Source organism: Hylaeus volcanicus, chromosome 8 (assembly GCF_026283585.1).
Source record: "Hylaeus volcanicus isolate JK05 chromosome 8, UHH_iyHylVolc1.0_haploid, whole genome shotgun sequence".
Classification (NCBI taxonomy): Eukaryota; Metazoa; Arthropoda; class Insecta; order Hymenoptera; family Colletidae; genus Hylaeus; species Hylaeus volcanicus.
The window spans coordinates 3,758,804-3,781,919 of record NC_071983.1 but is presented as its reverse complement, the minus strand read 5'-3'; the positions used below and the strand labels follow the sequence as shown (position 1 = coordinate 3,781,919).

The 23,116-nt window shown below is 45.8% G+C and overlaps 1 protein-coding gene across 2 annotated transcripts in view; it reads left to right on the top strand.

Moving 5' to 3' along the window:
* Positions 1-19,769, top strand: part of LOC128881066 (uncharacterized) — a 110,673-nt gene extending 90,904 nt beyond the window's left edge. For both annotated transcript variants that reach the window (XM_054131745.1, XM_054131746.1), the window contains 9 exons: positions 1,683-1,788; positions 2,532-2,632; positions 2,841-3,096; positions 3,399-3,569; positions 3,892-4,013; positions 6,029-6,236; positions 7,931-8,145; positions 9,291-9,499; positions 10,511-19,769. In XM_054131745.1, the coding sequence (XP_053987720.1) occupies positions 1,683-1,788; positions 2,532-2,632; positions 2,841-3,096; positions 3,399-3,569; positions 3,892-4,013; positions 6,029-6,236; positions 7,931-8,145; positions 9,291-9,499; positions 10,511-10,706 (1,584 nt within the window). In that variant the 3' untranslated portion in view covers positions 10,707-19,769. The remainder of the gene's footprint in view (positions 1-1,682; positions 1,789-2,531; positions 2,633-2,840; positions 3,097-3,398; positions 3,570-3,891; positions 4,014-6,028; positions 6,237-7,930; positions 8,146-9,290; positions 9,500-10,510) is intronic.
* The last annotated feature ends 3,347 nt before the right edge of the window (positions 19,770-23,116 follow it).

The window sequence follows — 23,116 nt, the reverse complement described above, 5'->3', positions numbered from 1 at the left end:
AACCAACAATAACCGCGAAAACAGCAAACGCTCTGCTCTACTCGTACGTTCAAGTAGAAATGGACGAGCATAGTCAGACATCGTTCGAGACAATACCTTGGCGCGCTCGCGAACGTAAGGGGAAAAGGAAAACAATGGCCGGACAAGCACTGAAATAGGATCCCTGACGTTCCTGTTTTGCTAGCGAACATAGAAGAATTTCCTCGTTTTCCGGGAAAATCGCGCGGCAACCGTGCCAAGTTTATCGCGCGAAAATTAGGAGGACACCTCGCGCTAGGGGATCGCGTGGAATGCGGGCCGAAAGCCAACGAACATCGCCGTGTTTCGAGGATTTAAGTTTCATTCAGTCTGGAATCGAAGGCGATACACTCGGTGTTCGGTTAACGCTTGCTTTACCCATGCGTATCGTATACTCGGTTCGAGCAGAAAATGTTCAAATACCACGGTACTCGAGTAACGTTTAAACGGTGAAGAATTTTTGTTATTCGATAACAATAAATACTTTTCCATTCGTCGATTCGACGATCGGTTTTCCTTAGCGTTGTTCTGTAACTGTCGTTGCTTCGAGGCTACGACAGTTACAGAGGCGCCATCGTAGTCCAGTTTCCTTCTGGCCGAGAGACGACCGCTGTACGCGCGGCGGCGAAGTATCATCGGCCGCCACTTTCTCTCTCCGCATAACGGATCCTCTTGTGTAACGGACTCGCGCGTCGAGAAAATGGCACGTCCGTCCGCGTTGGTTCGCGGCGCAGGGTGTGTCGACCACGGCTCCGTCACGTCGCGTCGAAGCTTTAAAGCTGCTGGCACACGTGCACTTGAACCCTTTACCGATCAAACATTCGTCGAATGCAGTTTCAATGCTATTCGATCGAAGGCACTCTTCCTTCCACATTGATCGGATTTCCTTTCGTCGTGCTATTAAATATTAAATGACCGCCTAGGAATGTCGGAGACATTATGAATCATCGAATCGCCTGTTTAACGTTGAATTAAGCGAGACAATCGTCGATCTTTCGTATAGTTGCGTTCTTCTATCGATGAATGAAATGGAATCTACGCGCAGCATTGCGCGCAGTCGATGGTGGCTTATTCCCTGTCTCGGTCGTTGAACGACAAAGGTGTGGCTCTCGTCACACCGACAATTTCGACTTTCCTCTCTCGTTCGAGGATGTCCAGCTGCTGCATCACGGCGATCGGTGTGTTTCTCTTTCTTTCGCAATCTCGGGTTCGATGTGTTTCTTGGCAATTTCTAGGATTATTTCCCCGTCGTAACGCAAATGCGTTGGATCGTGATTTGTTCGCTCGATTCAACCTTTTCCATTCGGTCGCGCGTAGGGCGACGCAAGGTACCGCTAACCAAAAATCGAAGAGATCGCCGAGAAGGAGCGGAATCGGGTAAAGCATCGGCAAGGGCGTTATCGTAATCGATTCGACGATCGCGATTACGAGCGAGGCTGGAGCATCCCCGAGGGTGCGTGTCGGATGATAATAATAGACGCAAAGTGGCCTGGATGTTACGAAACGGAAATGCACGTCCACGCCGCCGGCTGTTGCTTACATTACTGTTTAATGCGTAAACGAGGCCGACCAGGTCGAAGACGGCCGGCGCCGAACGATACCGATCTATCCCAGGTTGCTCTCGCCACCGACATAATCGCGTCTATCTTTTTCGTGGGTTTCAGTACCAGGCCAGGCTGAGGCTTCCGGACACGTTCTCGCACTCTCAGAAGATGCAGTGCGTGGATCATATCATCGAGGTCCTCGACCTCGCCGCCTGCCAAGACACCAGTGAGTATAGACCCGGCCGATCGACGGATCGTGCCAAGCCCCTTATTTCCCAACGGCCTGTTTTTACCTATCGCTAGTTCTCCGTCTAATTTTCGATCGTTTTCTTCGAACTAACGCGAGAACAGAGCCCGGTGTCGGGTATCGATAGGTGGATTGGGAGAACTTAGAAGAACGAGGACGTCCGATTCGTAATGATTTTCTATTCTCGTTTTCGCGAAGATCAAAGTCCCTGTATCGGGACCAGTACACAAAATTGTCCCACTTTCTTCGTTCCCGAGACGCATCCGCGTAAATCCGCCGTAATTTGTTTATGCACGCGAACCGAGAACCCCCGTAACAATTTACGACTTCCACGGGCAAGAAACGATCCGCTGGCTTTCAGTGGACGGGGAGCCTCGCCGTTGCCGCGATTTTGATTGACGATTTCCGCGATCGTAACTCATCCACCTCTCGCCCGTAAACCTGGGTCCCGGACGAAACTGGTCGCTGATACTTATTCCCGTTTAAATAAAAAAAGCTCGAGCGATCTTGACGCGTCCTTCGAACTTCCCACGCGGAGACGTCTCTCCGCGAAGAACCTCATTCGAATATCCAAGGATATTCCTACCCTTTTCGCGCGGGACGTTCGAGACGAATAAGATTCCGTCTGGCAATTAATTTTAATTAATCGGGAGTAAGGGACAACGGGAACGTTTGCGCGTGTCTTCGTCGTTACTCGTGCTGCTACAGCGTTTTGTTTGCAGTCATTGGAGATTACACGAAAAGAGGACTCTCCGGGGGCGAGAAGAAGAGGACGAGCATAGCCTGCGAGTTACTCACCAATCCGTCGCTAATGTTGCTCGATGTAAGCCATTTAAACGCATCAGCTACTTTCTACGAATTATTTTGTTCTCGTAATCGTTTCCCGAATTCTCTATATTGAATATTCGAGCGTAGTAAAATACGGTGAGGTCGTTTCAACGACGAAGTGTCGCTAAGGAGACGACAAATTGCATTGTCGTCGCCGAAGAAGGAACGGAACGAGATTAACCTGTATGCTGTCGCTTCCCCAGGAACCAACCAGCGGGCTGGACTCGCATTCAGCACAGGCGCTTATTTCACGACTGAAGAAATACGCGGAGCAGGAGGGCAAGAGCATCGTGGTGACAGTGCATCAACCCAGTTCGAGGATGTTCCACAGCTTCAGTAAGCTTCTTCTGTTGAGTCGGGGTCAGGTGGCGTACTATGGCTCGACGTCGAATATCGGCAGGTTTTTCTCCACGATAGGACTGACGCTTTTGCCACACTACAACCCTGCCGACTTTATACGTGAGTACTTTGCGTTGCTTCGAACAACGAGACTATAGAAAAATTCATTTGTATTTCACGAAGGACGAGTAAAATTTGCTAGCACTCGTTCCAAAACGACAGAAACGAATAATAAAGTATGACGTGACGAGCTTTTGCGTGATCGTAGCCGTGCAGTTATAAAGTCGCAAAGTGCAATAATAGTTAACGAGGCGGGCCCGGTAGAACGATTAAAAAGACCTCGTCGCAAGGTCGAGAGTTTTACGGTTCTCGAATGTAACGGGTAGATCGTGGTACAACAGAGGAACGTCCGATTGTTTCAGTGGAGCAAATAAAGGGGCCAGAAGAGGTTCGGGATCGCATCGTAGCCGCTGCGAGGAACGCAAGACAGGGACCCGACTGCCCGCCGGAACTTCGTCCGGAATATAATCCCAGCCAACATCCGCTCTGCGACCATCTCATCCATTATCACGAGCACCACATCAGCCACAACGGTAAAACATAGTCTACGACCTGCGGTCGTTCGTTAGCTCGCGTGCATGCACGGTTTCTCTTGTAAATAACCGGACCGACGCTGGGAAAAATTAAGCCAGACGAATAATTGCTATACTCGTTCTTTAAACGGTAGAGCTACGAATATTCAACGTTCTTTGTTCTCCTCTATCGTCTCTTTCGAATCGTTTGCGAGTTTTGGTTAGAATTTTAACGACTCGCTATCGAACAAAAATAATTCGCCTGTCCTTAGAGACGAAACGCGAATTTCCCGCGAGACCGTCGAAGCAACTTTCAGCCCTTCATTCCGTCGATGATTTACAGCGAAGGAAGACGAAGGTCGTACGCTGTGGTTGGACACGCAAAGCCACGCCAGCAGCAGCGCCAGTTCCGCGGACGACGACTATTCCTGGCAGTGGCCCACCAGTTTCTGGTCGCAATTCAAAGTGAGTACCGCGAATGTTTTCTGTAATCAGACTCGAAACTACCGGCGCAGCGGGGTTTATTATTCCGCATAAAACCAAATAAGAGAGCCGAGCGAAGCTTTACGGCGAAATAGAGACGCGAGAGGGTGTTCTTTCGGCGAATCCTTTATCGATTACTCCACGAGCTACGGGCGGACGAGGAAACTTTTTGCGGGAGATTAATCTTTCTATCTGGGAAGATGCAATAATGCGGTAAAGACTTCTGGAAGATGAATCTTCCGGCTGAAAGTGTTGACTCTAGGTAGATTTACGGTTCTAGGATGATGAACGTTCTACAAATATTATCCCGACAAACGTACGGACCTTGTTTGCTCGGCATCGTAAGATGTTAGGGTTTCTTTTCGCGCTTGTCTACTTTCCAAACACGAGTTCGATTAAAAGAACACGCGTTCGAATGCACGAAAAAATCATCGCCGTGTTTGCCCGATAATATTTAATAAGTAAATCTAGCGTTGGTAATATATTTTATAGTCGATCTTGTTCGGTCTTAAAAAAAAAAAACTGCGGTACCGATTATCGAAAAATGGCACAGAATTGCGACGCTACCCGATGGTAAGCGAAGAATGTGGAAATTATGTAGGGCAATGGCGCAGTTTCATAGGCCATCGTCGTTTCGTGTATCTAGGTGAACGAAGCACGTGGAGATATCGGTATTGGAAGCTGGCCGAAGGAGAGATCGAAAAGTTCGATTGCACGCGAGAAATTAATAGAGCATGGAACGGTAATATGAAAATTTAGATGGGTGGTCTGGTATGCGAGAGATAATACCGCTGGTAAATGGAAATGACATCAGAATTCAAGTGTAATGCTCGCATTAAATTCGTATCAGTCGTCGGCTGTTTAAAACGAGACTATTAACGCATTCCAGATAACTTTCAAGGCAGCGAAGTCTCGTTGTTCGTTTCGTCGAAGGTGTTGCGTTGCACTCGGCTCGAGTTCCCCTCGCGACAACGCAATTTTCGCGCAACATGTTCTCCTCGTTGAAAATTTGATCGAGCAATTTTCTCGCACCGGAGAATGGAACCAAAGTAATCTCCCTTCCCGCTGGAAATTAACTGGATCGAATTAAAAACGACGCCGAGCCGAATTAAACCGCGAGCGTCACCGCATGAAAGTTTCGATCACGCTTTCTTGGATCACGATGTACGCGACATTCGTAGTTGCCGAATCGACGAATGAAAAGTGCACGCGCAACGCGGTGCTAAAGAGGACCGACCGCGCAGAATGGGGATCTAGGTCGCGTTTACACGATTCGCCATATCCGGATAATTACCGCGACCAGTATGCCCGTTTGCGATGATGCCGCTCTTTGTACGAACGCACCTCGCCACTTGCATCACTTTTACCCGACGGAACCGTTCTTCCACTCGCGTTTCAGCTCTATCGAGGCGGAGAGTGTTTCACCCTTTCCGCGAATTCCTTCACCGTTGGATTCGTAGCGACGATGCGTGCGAAGCTGGCTTTCGACCGATTAATTATCCAAACGAATAAATTAACGATAGAAATATTGCCCCTCGTGAGCGCGTGACAATGTCACGATTGCAACGTTGCTACGCTACACCTCTTCGGTGGAGTTCAATTATATCGGCGGCCGTGAGGAAATAGAACGCAAAGTTGCACAATGCCGATTCCGAAGGCCCCTTTAAATTATAACTATATACGCACGCTATTTAACCGTGAAGAACGGAGAGGAACTTGACAACGTTAATTACTCAATTATCGCGACTATCGCGATCGGACGAGTCCGTCGATTCGTAATACCTCCAGTAGCAACTTCTTAAAGGGTTCGACGGTTGCGAGTAGATGCAATCATCGAACCTTCCACGGCAGCTAAAAACTATATTCGCCAAAACATTTTTTTACGATTTAACCAGTTCGACGACGTGTACGAATACGACTCGTTACTTCGCCGAGACGGGCTATAATCGTAGTATTACAGGTTTACGATTCAAAGTCGCGTTGTTTTGTGATTCCAGGTATTATCAGAAAGAAACTTTCAAGAGGCACGGCCACGGATGCTGTCTCGTTTGAATTGGTTGCAAACGATAGCCCTTGGCTTGCTCGCCGGACTGCTGTGGCTAAGGCTTCCCAGAACCGAGGCGGCTCTTCACGACATCCAGGGCTGGATGTTCTTCAGCACCACGTATTGGATGCTGTTCGCACACTTTGGTGCACTCTCCAGTTGTAAGTTGCCGCCGTTCGAATTATTTCAGTAGAAAGTTCGATTCGAATTTCATCGCGATATTTTCGGAATAGCGTTCTCGAGACTTCGATCTTCCGGTAAATCAAAAAGACATCGATTGTTCGCGTTCGTAAATAAAATAAAAAAAAAAAAGTAACCGCGGACACGTAGAGCCAACGGAACGTCGAGATTCTCAGGTAGTCGGCTCGGCATTGCGCAACTCGCAGAAGCAGATCGAGCAGATTGGTTAATTGAGTCACGACGACGCAGCGAGCTCAATCAGCCATTCAGCGATGCCCGTTTTTTTTTATTGCAAAGATTTGCAAAGGACCAGAGAACGGGTCAATCAAGAATGTTAGTCATGTAGGTCGCGTCGTGACCCACTGAGCGCAATTGAGGCCCTTTTGTCGACGATGCCGTGCAAAACAAGCGTGACGAATTTCAGACGGGGAATCACACTGTCGTATGACGCTCGTCCCGATACGATCCACGGTCAAATTCAACATTTCGTCGCGAGGAAAGTCTACTTCGCGATCTTTTCGATAGCGTATTTTACTCGTTCGCAATGTCAGCTTGCTCGTGTCTGAGTATACCTAAATTTCTGCTTCTTATAATAATTTATAGGAAGTGTATTTCTCCGTGGATTTCTCCGACAATTATAAATGTGCAATCGTAAAGCGTCCCCGCAGACGAAACTCAGGGGAGCGAAGCGAGGATGAAAATAGCTAAGAGCTACTTTTAAATTCATCGCGATGAAAATTAGCAGAACCCATCTCCGGGACGATTTCACTGACGCGTCCCTCCGAGAAGAAAGTGCAATAAAGATTCACGCTCGACGAGCGTAGCGGACAACGTCGACGGATACCCCAGCCCGGGCCGGATAAAGGTGACAAATCGTCGGGAACAAAGGGCAGTAAACGATAAAACGGAAAAGTTAATAGGCGCACGGCTATTCCCCGACTATTTTAGGAGCCGCATAACTTAGGCATAGAAGTTCGCCACGGTTCTAGCCTCTGCTCCTTTGACGACCGTGTGGCGTTTTACAATCGTCGTCACTTATCCCCCGTAGAAAGCGAAACGGCCCGGCGAGACGCTAAAAGGGAACTCGAAAAGGACGTCGGTTCCCTTCGAAGCTGTAAAACCGATTTTAGCATCGCCACTGATTCTTCTCTTCCTTCCCTTTCATCAACCCCTTTCGCGGATCTTCCATGTCCGAGCGAGATAAAATTTAAATAAAAGAACGTTTATTGTTTATTTCATCCAGTTATCGTAGCGTTCGAGTATTCGAATAGACAAGTACGAATTTCTAGCATCGTTCGACGCTTTCTTCGTTCCCTTTTTATCTTCGTCGTCGAAACGGCCGCTCCGTTTCCGAGACATTTACAGAGATTCCCATCCGCGACAAATGGGTTTCTCGTAGAAACGTCCGAGTACCTTCCAGTTTGCCTCGTCCAATAAGCTTCACAGGATCCCCTCGGGAGCGGATTTATCCCTACGAAGTTTGTTCCGTGGGTCTGTTCCAATAGTTGTATTTTCGTATTACATATTTCTCGCGCGATCCGAGAAGGTCTTCGAAACGCCCTGGAACATGTTTTTCCTTTTATCCACCGAACGTAGAATCCTCTGAACGTTGTCTCGAATCGAACGTTTAAATATGCAACTCCAACTAACGGAAATGAAATGTTTTGTTTTTCAGTTCCTCCCGAACGGGAGGTTATCAACAAGGAGCGGTTGTCTGGATCGTATCGGCTCTCTGCCTATTACCTAGCGAAAATGGTCGGCGAGCTGCCGCTTACGATTACACTGCCCGCGGTCTACCATATCATTAGTTACCCGATGTTGGGCTTCCACAGTCCGGCAGTTTTCGTCACTCTGCTGGCGTTCCTCTTACTCAACACCGTCGTCGCGCAGGTACGTCTCGTTCACCTTCTTTGCGAAAAATAAAAATTATTATACGATGATTACTATCAAGCGAACTTATCGTCGATTCTCACACTCTTGCAACTCCGACGCCTCCTCGCGAACACGCGCTTCCGAAACAAAGACATTACGAGACTAGCGCTCACGGTTTCGTTTCCCGGAGTAAAATAGGTACTTCATTTTATTATCCCGCGTGCAAAAGGAAGTCGTAAAGGCTCCAAGTAGAGGTTGTAGTTTTACGCGTATTCAGTGGCCTGAATCCGACCGGAACGCGACTCTCGGGTCAGAGTTGCCACGGAGACTACAAACGACGATAATTAGTCCTTAATAATGGGGTATTAACGACACGGTACGAAACCAACGCGGCGAACACCTATGGGCGTCCGTCCGGTGCTTATGGTCAGCGAATACGATCGCGAGGTTTCCGCGCAACGCGCGTGCAAAGCGTTCAAATAGCAGAAATAGAAGAGTCGAGAACGTTTGTTTACAGAGGGAGAACTTGAACCCGCATGTAAGATAACTCGGTATTCGAGTACTCGATAGTACTCGAACGGTGCGATAAACTCGAGATATTTTTCGAAAAAAGCATTTTGGATTAATCGGACAGATTGGGAAAACAATGTCAAGAACCGTCGAATCGACGGTTTTCGTTGTCGACGAAGTACGAATGGTTGGTATTGCCGTGCCGGCGACGAGTGTCGCGTTGCTCTGACGCAATCGCGGCGAATATTTTCCCAGCGCAAAACATAAACAGCAAGAATTTCGCGGTTTCATATTTTTTGTCGTACTTCCCCCCTTCTCCCTCCCGTCAGCCCTCGACACTGTCCACCTACGGTCAATACTAAGTCATTGTAGCATGAAAGGCGGTCGCGATTTACTTTCAAAACCACCTACCTATTGACGGAAATGAGTAACTCTCGCGTTTCACAATACACGACGTGTACAGTCGCGTTTAGAACCGAGTGCGACGACAAAATTCGTCAAAAGTCGTCGGCTCGCGTAGAATATTTGAAAGATTCAACGAGCACTTTCGATTTTAAGCGTACCTCGCGGAACATGATGGCGCGTCTAGGTTTCTTGTATTCGAAACGAGCGAGTCTAGCGAAAGCTAAGAATTTTTCGCCGTCTGATTTCAGAGTGTGGGATTCTTTGTTGGCGCCTGCTGTTTGGACCTCCAGGTTAGCATAACCGCGTCCGCGCTCTACACACTCGCGACGCAGTTGCTAGGCGGTTATTTGGCGACGGCGGTTCCACCTTGGCTCGCGTGGGCCAGATACGCGAGCATGGTGCACTACGCCTATCAGAACATGCAAATCCTGGAATTCGGCGTCGGTGAGCCGATCACGTAAGTAGATAAACCCTCGTAGGCGTTCTCGTTCGCGTGTGCCCTTGCCACTTGTTCGACGATTCCAGCCGAGACCAGGGATCTCTCCAAGGATCTCGGATCCTTTGCACTGATTTGTCAGTTCAAAAGTGTACGTTCGACCTCTAACCCGAACCACTAGTAGTCCCGTCTACACGTAGCAGTGCACGTTTCCTTCGCTGCCAACTTTGTCCATTGATTTTTCCGATTAACCATTCCCCTAATAGTTTCTACTTACGTACGTTAACGTAGACGCGATTACCCATTTGCCCATACCGAACTTTACATTCAGCCTAGACTTTCCATGGAAATTCAGTAACACGCAAACGCGTCTCACTCTCCGATTTCAACTCGATCCCGCGAATCGATGAGGCTTATTAAATAAAAACCGCGACGGCAGTTGGCGAACGCTCTCCAAGTGTCGCTAATTGCATCGGAGGAACGCCGCGTTTAAATAATAGATGAACTTCAAACCGGGACAGCCCTCATGCATTATTCACTCCTCCGTTCCTAGTCGTTTCAATTCGTCCGACTCGAGATCGTGAAATTCCCCGAGTCTCGCGCGAGACACCCTCCAATGATCCGCGACGACGCGTTAATCGGGTTAGCCGAGGCTGATCCGTTTATCCGCGCGAATCTAGAGGCGAAAAAGAAAGCGACGGTTTTGGAAGCGGAAACGGTTCGCGGGTAAAAGCACGAAAAATAAGTACCTCAGTCAGGGTCGCGATGCTAACAAAGATCCGAGAAAATTCTAACGAGTTTCGTTTCAGTCACAACGAGAACTCCGTTCTCGCGGTTAACCGAGACCCCTAAAAATTTCTTTGATAACCGTTTTCACCGTATCGACCCGGTACTGTTTTGCGCGACCCGTTAGGCTACGTTAGCATCGTTGGATATACCTTGGACCCGAATCCTACGAGACCCAACGTCGTCCCTCGTCGTTCGCTCGCTGTTCCACCCACCATGGTTTAACGTTTACTTGTTTTACTATAGATGCTCGCAACCAAGCAAGTTTCCGGAGTGCAGGAACGCCACCACGATACCCGTCACCGCGATTCTGGAGAGCCAAGGCGGCGCCAGGGGTTCGGGTCTTCCACTCTGGGCGAACACGGCCGTTCTCTTGGCGTTTCTCGTGGTGTTCCGCACCCTTGGGTATCTGGTGCTCCGTTACTATCGCGTGCCGAAGTGAGTTGTCGCCGCGAGCCAGGACCTGTTGTCACATCGCCTGCGTTCGGACGCTGATCGACGGATCGACGGACGTAGGGCGGGCCCTGCCCGCCGTCGCGACGCTGCGCTGACGGGAACGTCGCCGAGCATATTGACCCTTCGTTTCGTCAGCCGCGAAACGGAACGTAGCTCGCAGAACTGAGAACGAAACTGAGCGCGAAAGTTTATTTTTCCAGGAGAATAGGGTTCAGCTTGGGATTATCCGGGTCGTCGAGGATGGCGCCGAAGAAACGACAGACCAAAGAACGCGTCGATCGATCTTTTCGCGACGAACGATTAACGCCGAGTACAGCCTTTCGCTCTACTTTGGATTTACGTTGCGATCGGAGTCTACGCAATGAAAACATGAATCACCAGCTGCTTGCGCCAACCGCTACAGCTGCTATTCGAAAGGTGTCCAAGCTATCTCTGAATCTCTATGTAAGAATGAAAAATGTCGAATCTCCGATCGCAATAGGTATCGTCGAGCGATAATTCGTCGCGAAGCTTCGAGATCGCTCTTCGAAGCCATTCGAGTCGACCGCTGGCAGCACTATTTTAATTAACGAACGATCAGCGAATATTTTTATTAATTGTACATGCATCTCACAGAATAGTATACCTCAACTAGAACCAAGGACACCGGTCATTTCACGAAACGAAGGGTTAAGAGCCGCGAGAACGGGGGCTTGATCGACGAGAACCCCTCGAAGCGGCAAACGGCGACCGAAATATGCGCGTGTATCGCGTCGCAGCCAACACTTTGGCGAAGACTATGCGTAGGATCGTACACGTAGAGACTTTCTATCGATGCTAACGGGGTACGAGGATAGGAGCAAATGGAACGAGCGAACGTGGGAGAGAGACGGAGTGCGAGGTAACGAGAGAACAACGCGCGACTGGTGAGAAACACACCACACACATACACACATATACTTTTTTGTTTAAATTTTCTTGTGGCAAGAAGGGTATAAATAGTAGAAAGGAAAACACGCGAAGAAAAGGGGAGAGTCCGAGTGGGAGCGAGTGTGCTAATAAACGTGAATGAATGGAAGAAAATATACGAGAAGGAGAGAGGGTGAGTAGCACCGCGGGAGAACTTTTTGGGAAAATCGATGTGCGCCGTCGGGGCGCCGCGAAACCGACTGAAAAAAAAGAAGAAGAAGAAATACAAATACATTTACATACATACATACATACATACACACACACGTATACATGTATTCGTAAGACGACGAATCATTTCTTAAGCCGATGAAACGAGTGAAATGGACGAAAACACTGACATACATACATGCATACACACCAATGGAATCAACTAGACTTAGAGGACACGTTAAGAGTTTGGAGAAATGAGCCTTTACCGTCTAGCGACTATCCACGCGTTTCTTTTTACTTTTTATTACCGCAAGAAGCAATTGCTACGATTTTACAAAATATTCGCCCTAGCTGGTAAGGTGAACTGCTACTATTCATTGCTACCCTTATACTTAGTACTTTTTATTAGCGACGCTGTAAACTAAGGGACGTGGCAAGACGAACGTTTTTTTCTTTCTGTTTCCATTTTATTCTGTTTAACCCTCTATTGCATCACGCGAAAGAAAATGGATCCTTGTGAAATTCACCGAGGAAATTTTACGGGATTTGCGATGCACGATATAGAGGGGGTTCAATGGCTGTGCACATTCAGCCGGTTATCGCCAGAGATGGGTAAAAAATTCTTGTCTAGATAGAAACGTCGAATATCGAACGAGAAGCGAACAATTTTTCGTTCGATACTCCTAGGATAAAAATTAATGCTTCGAAATAAAAGTGTAACCGTTCGGCCGGACGAGCATCGCGAGTAAGTCGCTGTACGTTGTATTTATTCGTTGTCCGTTATTCGAATAAAATTTTGCTCGTCTCCGCCTAACGCTTACCTCAAACGTTGATCGCTAATGTATAAATAGTCGAGAAATACTTTCTATCACGAAACCGTAGGATAAAATTCGTGCAATGGAGGGTTAACGGGCTGTGCCAATTCTTTTCGTACGCGAGAAGAGAGCACGATAATCGATCGAGTGTAGGAAAATTGAGAGTAAACGTAGGAGGACGAAGGTGAACTTGTACGAGGCGAGATCGAGAGAGTCGTGGAAGGGTGGAAATGGGAGCACTAGTGGAGGAGGGTTATAGTTAAATCGTTTTTACGCGTCGCACGCGCGAACAGATACATAAATGGAGGCTCGAGAGTTTCGAAGCAGCGGAGGGGTGGTTGCGCGTCGGCTTCGTTTTTCGAGGACCTGTGTCGATTTTTAGAACTTGTTGGTCTCTGACGTATCTATGTGATGTTTTCTAGGAGCTCGATACGTTACGAGTGGGGATCCAGACGAATCTTTAACGAGCGGTGTAATAATTCATTGGCTACCTTGTGTACATAGAAAATTATATATACAAATATTATATATATATAAAACTATAATAATTATTATCATTATTATTATTTTTATTATATTATTATTAATATTATTAATATTATTATTATTATTATTATTATTATTATTATTATTATAATATTATTATTATTATTTTTAATATCACAATCGCATGTACATGTGAATCTACGGACTGAAAGAGGAGGCATGCGACGTTTTTCTTTTCTCTTTTTCATTCTTGTATATGTACCACCGGGGGAAACGATAAACACATATACATATATCCACACATACACACATATACACGCAGACCTGTGTGATCGATATTACCAAACGATTCATCCGATATCTCGTTACACGGGGATAAAACTTACCTCTCCTGAAACATACATACACAAGTACACACGTACACACGTGTACACTGTCGCTTCTAAGTAATTATTCGTACTCTCGGCAATTTCTCTTTTATTATTTTTAACGATACGAAAAGTATTTAAATTTGTCTAGGACACTCGAATCCAAATGTTTCCGTAACTTTTTTGAAAGGACGTTACACAAGGATCAGAAGCGACAGCGTAGAAACGCGTACATATACTCGGAAGTCACACCAGGAAAGCCAGTGTTCGTTATAGTAGAAAGTAAATAGTTAGATCGGTCGCGAGTGGAACGCTGTGTTTATAGTCGGCCGACGAGCAACGTTACGATACATTGTGCGACGAACCGGACGACTCGTTAGAGTAGCTTTCCTCTTGGACGATTAGACAAATTTTGAGAAACCGTCGCGCGTCAACGAGCCTTGCATATCCTTGTTGGGTCAGACGATAGCGTTGGGCGAAATATAATGTATGATCATGATCACCGATTAATCCGATAGTCATGATTAATGATTAATGAGTAAGCAGTCACGATTATCTCTAAAATGTTACCAGTTACCGACTCATGATTGCGGATTACAGATGTAATTTTTCATCTGACAATTGTGAGCGATTGTTACAAAAGTAATCGCATAGCAGACATGGACAACGTTAAAAATAATAAAAAAAAAAAAAAAAAAAACAAAAAAAAAACATTTGAAACGCAACGTGTTCGATCAAACGAACAACGGATCGAAGGTTGTTCACCTTTTTAATCGTTACTCGAAACTTTTATCCACGCCGAGAGATTTGGCCATCTCTGTCGCAAAATGAACGACCGAAAGGTAAATCATTGTTTATCCGTTACTCGTTCGATAAAAAGTTAATGTTCGAGTTACAAAATGAAATATTTCACGTTAAAGAAATGGCAGTTTAATCGATTTATTCGTTACTCGTTGAATAAAAATTAGACTTCGTGTTACGCAGCGAGATATTTCACAGTGAACAAATAAAAATTGAACCGTTCGATCGAGTAAACATTGTGAATAAATCGCTGTACGTTGTCTCGATTCGTTATCTGTTATTCGAATAAAATTTTGCACGATCTCTGCGCTGATCCAACGACCATTGGCTCTCCGATGAACGCGCGATGGGATTCGTCCGGTGCACGCACAACGCAATATCCACCAAGTGTTCAATCGGGTTCGGTGAGGAGAACGTGGGTGAGGAGGTAGGAACGAAATGAATTATGATACAGGCTAGCGTAAGTGATAAACCAGTAGAAAAAGGATAATAAGCGAGGAATAACCCAACGTTTCGACCTCTGGTACTGGACATCCGTCGGAAAATTGTCTTCTACGTCGGCGCGATTATCCTTTTCCTATCGGAGAACGAGTTGCTTCCCAATAGTAGGATTTAATAAGGGGGGATCAATCGGTGAGGAGGGGATGACGAGTGCACGCACTCGCGCGTATCGGGACAAACAACACGGGGGAAAGATGTTTAAACAAAGATTTGGCTGTGTCAATGTCTGTAACTGACTAATTCGTTTGTATCGCTTTCTTTTTTCTACTTAACTGTTTAAACTGTATGCGAGCGAGAGAGCGAGAGAGCGAGAGAGAGAGAGAGAGAGAGAGAATGCTAGAAAAAAGTCGATAGAGGACGAAACTCAGCGCAACGGAAAGGAGCAGCGCACACCGGTTAACAGAGATGGACAAAATTCTTATTTAACAAAAATTCGACTATCGAATAAAAGATAAATCGTTGTACAGAGTTTCTATTCGTTATTTATTATACGGAATTAATTGCGCTCATCTCTACCAGTTAGGAGGAAGAGGAGAGTCGTCGACAGTCGCCGTTCACGAACGACCGAGTGTCTCGAGAAGAAAACTCGAACGTCCCCGTGTACCGCGAGGAGAAAACCGCACCACGCGCCGAGAGAAACACTTTTCCGAAACGTTCGACGTTTTCCTCGCTTTTTCTACCATTTGTACACTCCGAAACTCAGCAGAAATTTTCTCCTCGTGGTCGAGGCGGGAGAATCGCTTCCTCAAAGGACCCACTTCCCTCTAATCCTTGTTCTCGGATCGACGGATCCTCGCGTCCAATCATCTACCCGCTTTTGTTTTCCCATCGCCTTCGATGTTTCTCCTCTGCAGCGATATCAGGCAAAACGCGATTTATCGATGACGACCGAAGACGAATCTCTTACTCGGTCGTAATTAGCTCCAAATGATTACAAACGTAGTTTACCATTACCGATTACCAGGACAAAATAATCGGAAACCTGTAGGCGGCCAAGTCTTGGCCCGCGGGAGGACGAGAAACACGTCAGTCGAACGGATCGCATTTTCATACCGCGTAGGTGTCTTTTCAAAATTTTGATACTCGTATTGTATTGTATACACTCTGTACACACCGTTCCGACATTTATATACCGTTTACAAATCACCACTTTCGAACTCGAAGAAAATCGAGCGCCGATTCGAACCAACTCTTTCGCGATTACGACGTTTTCGTTAAAAATCACGATTCGACTATCCGTAGACTGGAACATTTTCGGATCGCAAGCAAGACTCGTACGAATTGTATTGGTTCGAGTCGCGCACCAACGGAGCACGAGATTTCCTCTCGACTATTAGATTGTAAATAATAAACTTAGCCGAAATTTAACGTAGAAAAGTGTCTCGGAATCTCAAGAACTCGCGTGCATTCACATTCCTGACGATGCTCGTTTTCGATCCGCGAGAGGACGCAAACGATGGATTCTCGATGGACGCTCAGCGTTCGAGAGAGCTAATCTTCGGTCGCGAGCCACCACTCGAGACCATTTCGATGTCTACACACGCTTTTTGCACTAAAATACAATAAGACTGAGGTTTTTTTATACGCGTTGACGGGATCGAACACGACGTCACCGCGATTATCTATTCGCGAGCACCGTCGTTGGCAGGACTCGAGGTGGACGTAACACAGCCAAACTCTCTCCTAACGATATTTTACGCGTTTTTCTAGCTCTGGCTTCTTCTTCGCGAGCGCGAGTCAATCGAGTAACGAGAGACGGATATCTCACTTTTGGGGATCGCTTTCGGGAATTTGATGGTTGATCGTCGGACTTTTGGATTAGGAGACCGCGGACGTTTTAGATATTTCGAAAGAGGAACGCGATCGTTGGTCTTTGGAAGGTCAGTGGTCCTCGGTTCGCTGAACTGGCGTCTCCCGAGGAACAAAAATTGGATGATGGGACGTAATAACACGCGATCGTTTCACTGGTTGACAGGCGCGAAGAGCTCGATTAGCTCGACCGCTGGAAGTTGGGAAAGGGGAGGACTCGGTTCGTTCGTCCGACCGAATCGGCTCCGCTCCTTTCGCGTCTCGGGCGTCGGAGAAGAACAAAACGCAAACGAAGAGACCAGTGGGAAAATTAGGGTGACAAGACGTAATAACACGTGACTGTTTCGCTTTACAAAAATAGTGCCTTTTTTTACAAAGACTCTGTTGTTTGTGCCAAGTCGAATTCAACGGATGCGAATGCGTACACTCGCGCGTACACACAGACACACATGCACACGCACACCTACACACGTAGACGTATATTTACAGGGCGAAGAAAGGTGAGCGACGTATGGGCAGAGGGAATAGATTTAAAGAGGACGCGAACGAGTCGAAAGTAGAGTGTATAAGAGAATCTCGATTGGCGGGAAAAAAGAAACGCACGCACAAGTACACGACCACACACACAAACACACGCGGCCACGATATACCGAGAAAGAGAACGTTGAGAGAGTACGAGCATGAGGAGAGCACGAGCGAATGGCAAGGAAAGAGAAATAGTGCGCACCGAGAGCGAGACAGGTACGTTTTCTCGCGAGATGGTAGAAAATATGTAACGCGGGACTAACGAAACAAGAAGAAAAAAATATGAAACAAACAAAAAAAAATGCCAAAAAGTGTTCCACTAATCAATTGCCGCCGTGGATCCCCAATTAGTACCTACCGTAAATCGAATGAAATTACGAATAATTAATCGAATTTGCAGAATCGTGCTAAAGAAGATGAGATGAAACAAAAAAGAGGTTAATATATATGACTCTAATTATGGTTATATATTACGTATAGGTATGTATGTGTATATGTATATGTATATATACGTGTGTATATACATACATGTGTATATATATACATATATAATATGTGCGCGAGCGTGGGCGTACATATACGAGTATACACGGTCGCATAAGAGCGCAAGGAGCACACCGACAACGCGGCACGATTTCTTTTCTTTTTTTCTTCGCACGCGTCGAATCGTAATTAATTAATTACGTACCGAACCGAATTGACACCGAATCATCGGTTTCTTTTCTTTTTCCCGTCAACGGACAATGTCTCGCGAAAACAAAAAGGAAAACCTTCAGACTGTGTACGACTAACTACTATTGTATATACGAATCGTATAAAATATACATACGTATACATATATACATATATAAATATATATTATATTAAAACGGATAATAAGACACTTAGAGCTAACAGAATTGCCCCCTCCCCCTCCCCATTATTACGCGAGATGATATTAGTTATCCGATAGTATTATTACCTGTTGTCCCGGTAGCGTAATAATTACCTACTATTCCCCAACACCCGACGCCCACACCTTAGGAGGAAAATTGAAGAGAGAAAAAAGGAATAGAAGAAGAAATCGTTATCTACCGTTATCATACTTTGAGTTTACCGATAAATCGTTGAATAATGAATATTGGTATAACGATAAGGATTATTATTATTATTATTATTATTATTATTATTATTATTATTATTATTAATATTACATTATATTATATTACATTATATTGTACCGTCATCGATATTATTATCGTCAGCGTCGTCATTGTCATCGTCGTAGTCGTCATTGTCGACCTTCATCGTTCATCGTCGCGAAATTATCCTCACCGTTCCGAACCTACACTATCATATTTCCGATCTATCCCAACCGTTTCTTTCTTAATCCTGTTCCCTAGAGGCTGCGCGTGCACAGCCGTTCGCCTTCCGGTTGCATCGTCGCGTCGAGCTTCTACCTTCGTCGCTGTTTCTTCGCGAGATCGATCACGATCGACAGACGATTCGCGATCGCTCGGCATCCCTCGCGACGAGACGGAAGATATCGGCAATTCGAGTTCAGTTTCTCGAGTGAAAACCCTCGCCTTGTATTTCCTCTGGTGGAGGTCCGAGCTGGAGCAACCGTGTAGCTGAAGAGCGTGACAAGGGTAGCTTCTCGACTCTCGACAACCTCTGAGTATAGCGACCGATATCTTCCGTCTCGACCGCAATCTCCATTGGTCGCAGAGCTATCGTCTCGTCGCGCGATGCTTCCCAGGTTGAACGGCGATTGTAAGGCAACGTTTGGGAGAAGCCGACATTGTTTTCGTGTTGAGGGACATCGCCGAGGGGTTGTCGATGCGTCGCACGCCTGGAGAACGTACGTCGGTCCCTTCCGCGCGTTTTTCATTTTTCTAGAGGCATTGTACGAACCGTGAATGTATGTAGGAAGGCACCGGTGTACGAGAGTTTCCGGAAAGGAAAGACGGGACACGTTGATCCGGGTGTCCCATCTTTTCTCGGAGAAGGGTCTTCAGCGCGGGTGACGCGTCAGAGTTCTTTCGCGGGACGGTTCCTCCGTCGAAGAGTTGTTAATCGAATTAGACTGATTAGGGATAAAATTCGGAGAGACTCCCGCGAGAGTCTCTGGAGATCTTATGGAAGAGTCCCGAGGATACTGTGGAATTCCGTGAGGATCTTGAGTGCCGAACGGAGGAACAATGGATCTCGATCGACGATCGTTGTCGATTCGCGCGAGAAGAACAGCGGACTCCTGTTATCGATGTTATCGTCCCTCCGTTGTCCCTCGATTTCCGTCGCTCTGGGACGTGCGTATGTATGCTCGGTGAGAGCAGCGAGTTCGAATCGAATCGAACGATCGACGTTGATCCCGTCGTGAAATCTCGTTTTTTGTTTTATCATCGACGAATACCCGAGCGACGATTAACTCGCAATTACTCATAATCGAGCGCCGAGGAGTTCGTTGGATATTGTTTTTGCATATCGCAGGAAATACTGCCGGAGACATTAATCGTTGCGCAAAAACCTCGTGGCGGATACTGTCTGCGAATACGATTTTATCATGTAATCTGTCGACGAAACACTTTGTTCGCAGTTTATAGACGCCTTAGACTTACAGTCTCTCGGTTTATTTAATTTGTAAATAAATCACGATTTACTCAACATTAATCAGCTGTTATTTCTTACTTTCCCCAGCATGTACCAGCTACGTACACCGGTGCCTTCTACATCCCCAGCTACGTATAGATTTTCGATTGCGAAAGTCTGATGCTGATCTGTTGAAGAACCCTGAGAACGTCTTCAGGGTGTTTCACGTTATACATACATATATGGGTCGAACTAATTTTGGAAGCATAGATCAGAACCAAAATTATAGTTACCATCAGTGGCGCCATCGGTGGGAGAACGTCCAAGCTTGTAGCCAAAATAGTTTAGCCATCCACTGCTAGATGGCGCCACAAATTCAATTTTTTATTTATTCGTGTATTTTCTTTCTGTTTGCATGTTTACATAATTCTATGCCATCCCAAGGCTTATATGCAATAACTTGAAAGAGTAACGTTAGATTTATAACCTGGAATTTGATTAATCGCTTTGTCAAACGAATTATTTACCTAAACCGAATGTAGCGCCATCTTACCGCAAACCGTCCAAGTTTTTATCAAAATTAGTGAAATTCAATAATTACTTTGCTGAAATTATAGGTTCAGAGTCGTTTCTCTAGCTGAACATTAACATCGCTATATCTGTAATATGATTAGAAGTTTACCTCAGAATATAATAAGAAGAAAAATTATGTATAAAAGTTTGTCAGGTATCAGTGGTGCCATCTAGCGTTTAGAACTGTGAACTATTCGGCAACAAACTTGGTCTCTTTTCCACCGATGGCGCCACTAGTAGTAATTTTAAAATTTTTGAATGTTTGCCGCCAAGAGTTCTGATGGAAGCTTGCAAAATTAGTTTGGCTTCGACCGCGAAATGGCGAAATAATAATAATAATAATATGAAGAAGAAGAAGAAACAGAAATGGAACACAGACGGTAACCTGTCATGATGCCGCGCTAGGTTTGAGTTTCATACGCACAAAGTGTTCGTTTCGTTTTATTTTGCATATTATTCGTATAATTCTGGGGTTAGAGTCAGAGCCCCTCAGTTTAAGGCGTTTAATTACATATCACGACACTGGTTATTCCTCGGAAACTTTGTACGATTTGTGAATTACACGCCACTTTTTATTTCTCTATTTCTCTTATTTTCCTAAGACTTTTCGATTAAGCATATTTAAAAAATGAAACAAGGATATCGAGACTGATTTCAAAGATTCTCCTTCGTTACATATTCGTAAATTGTCTCCATTTTTACGATAACGTTTCGTCTATGTAACGCATGCCAGATATTAATCGCTCCAGATACGGTAAGTGCAGTAAGCGGCTAAACCTGCTCGGTGAGTTCCGGAAGCTTCGAGGTTCGCGGTGATCTCGTGGTTAACCGCGATGGTTAACGTTCCCTTGCGCACTAGCCTCTTACGTGGTCGTGTTAAAATCATCCACGCCGCCAGAATGCAGGATAATTAGTTCCAGAGTATCAACGTGTGTTCATAATGGCCCTCTCGAGAGTTTCGTTACGAGTCGTTACGACCGTAACGTTCTTTTTACGACAACCGAAAGGAAAGCTTCCGAGGCTCGCCCATAGAAAGTATTTTATTAACGACAACAGTTTCTAATCAACAGTTCCCATACTCGTTCCTCATGATCTCCTAATAAAAAAGGTAAGTTTCAAACAAAAAATAAAAATTATGATACCAACTCGTACATTACGCTCTCCTGATACAAGAGGTAAGTATTGATGTTTAATTAAAAGTTATGCCACTTCTTTGAGTACCATGTTCTTCTGATACCAAAATGTAAAATTTCCTCAGAATTTCGATACGTACCCTGTATTTCTCGTGCCACCTCTTCGCATAGGAGCACATGAACGAAACATACCGAAAAATAGCCCCTTGAGTTAGGCAACCTGCACTGACAGACATGTCGGACCGGTTGCCTGTCCGTAGGCGCAAACGTGCCACCTCTTCGCGCATCATGTACTCCTGATACCAAAATCCAAAATCGGCCAGAATTCTGAAATGTACCGAAAATTAGCCCCTTGAATTAGGCAACCTGTACTGACAGACATGTCGGACCGGTCGGACCACATTATGTATTCCTGATACCAAAATGTAAAATTTCCTCAGAGTTTCGATACGTACCATGAATTCCTCGTGCCACCTCCTCGCATATCATGTTCGTCTGATACGAGACTAAAAATTTGGCATGACTTTTAACTGAATATCGATACTTACCTCTTGTATTAGCAGAACGTGTTGATCGAGAAGGTATCACAATTTTTATTCTGGCTCAAAACTTACCTATTGTATCCGCATTACACGTTCGCAGTTTACAACTTAAGCACTTTACAGTTTGCGCATTTTATATCTAAAGATTTTATTACAAGTTCGCAGCCATTAGTTCTCGGTATTATTCGCGACGAATGATTGTTCGTCACGAATAATACCGATTTCCAGGTCTCACCACGTGGAGGTTGCTGCGACTGGAGACCCGGAGATAGAAGGAATCAAAGTTCCTTCGATCTCCCTCTACATAGAGTATACATACGTAGATGCATACTCCACATAGAGTTGACGAGCTTAATACTAAGTACGAAACCGTAGAAATCAAAGAAAACAAAGTCTCTTTGATTTCCAAAGTCCACGTCTGACTCTGCCAAATAATTATTCGAACTAAGAGGAGTGAAGTTAAATCGCGACACGACGCGACCATGAAACTGGACTTACAGAGTCAGTCCCGTTTCCTCTGGTGGGTCTGATTCGAGAGAAAGACGATCAACGTCTCCGCCAGTACTGCACTCCCTGCATACCTTGGGGGTTTAGCAACCATAAAGCCATAGAGAGGGTAGTGGGCCTCGACCTTCGACCATACAGTACAGTACAATACTATATGATCGAAGGTCTCAACAGACTACTGGCATCTCTAGTAAAGATGCTAAAGAGTTACGAAGACAGTAGACCGATACGTCAGGTGTTACAGTCAAGTTACACGACCGACTCGCACCCTTATAGATATAAATATAATATAATATAAATGTAATACAATCACTTCGAGTAAATAATTACCTTCAAAATGTGTGAATCCAGCGTAAAAATTACGTGTAGGAGGGTCGCGCAACCCCCGACGCGTGCGATCGACGCCTTTCCCTTCGTCGAGCCTCGAGGTAAGAAGAAGGTACTTCATCCGCGGCTCGCGTTCTCCTCGCGCGGCCCCAGCAGGCCTAGGTGTCGGTTTGAACGAGGGTAGCGTGCGTAGGTGACGGTTTTCGAGTGCCGACCAGGGTGGAGGGTTAAGAAGGTGGATGTACGTTGCTGGTGGCGGGTGGCAAGGGTCGGTGGGGGTATCGCAGGTTTGGTGGGGGTTGGTACCCGTCGGGTATCCTAGTCGGATGCCAGAACCGCG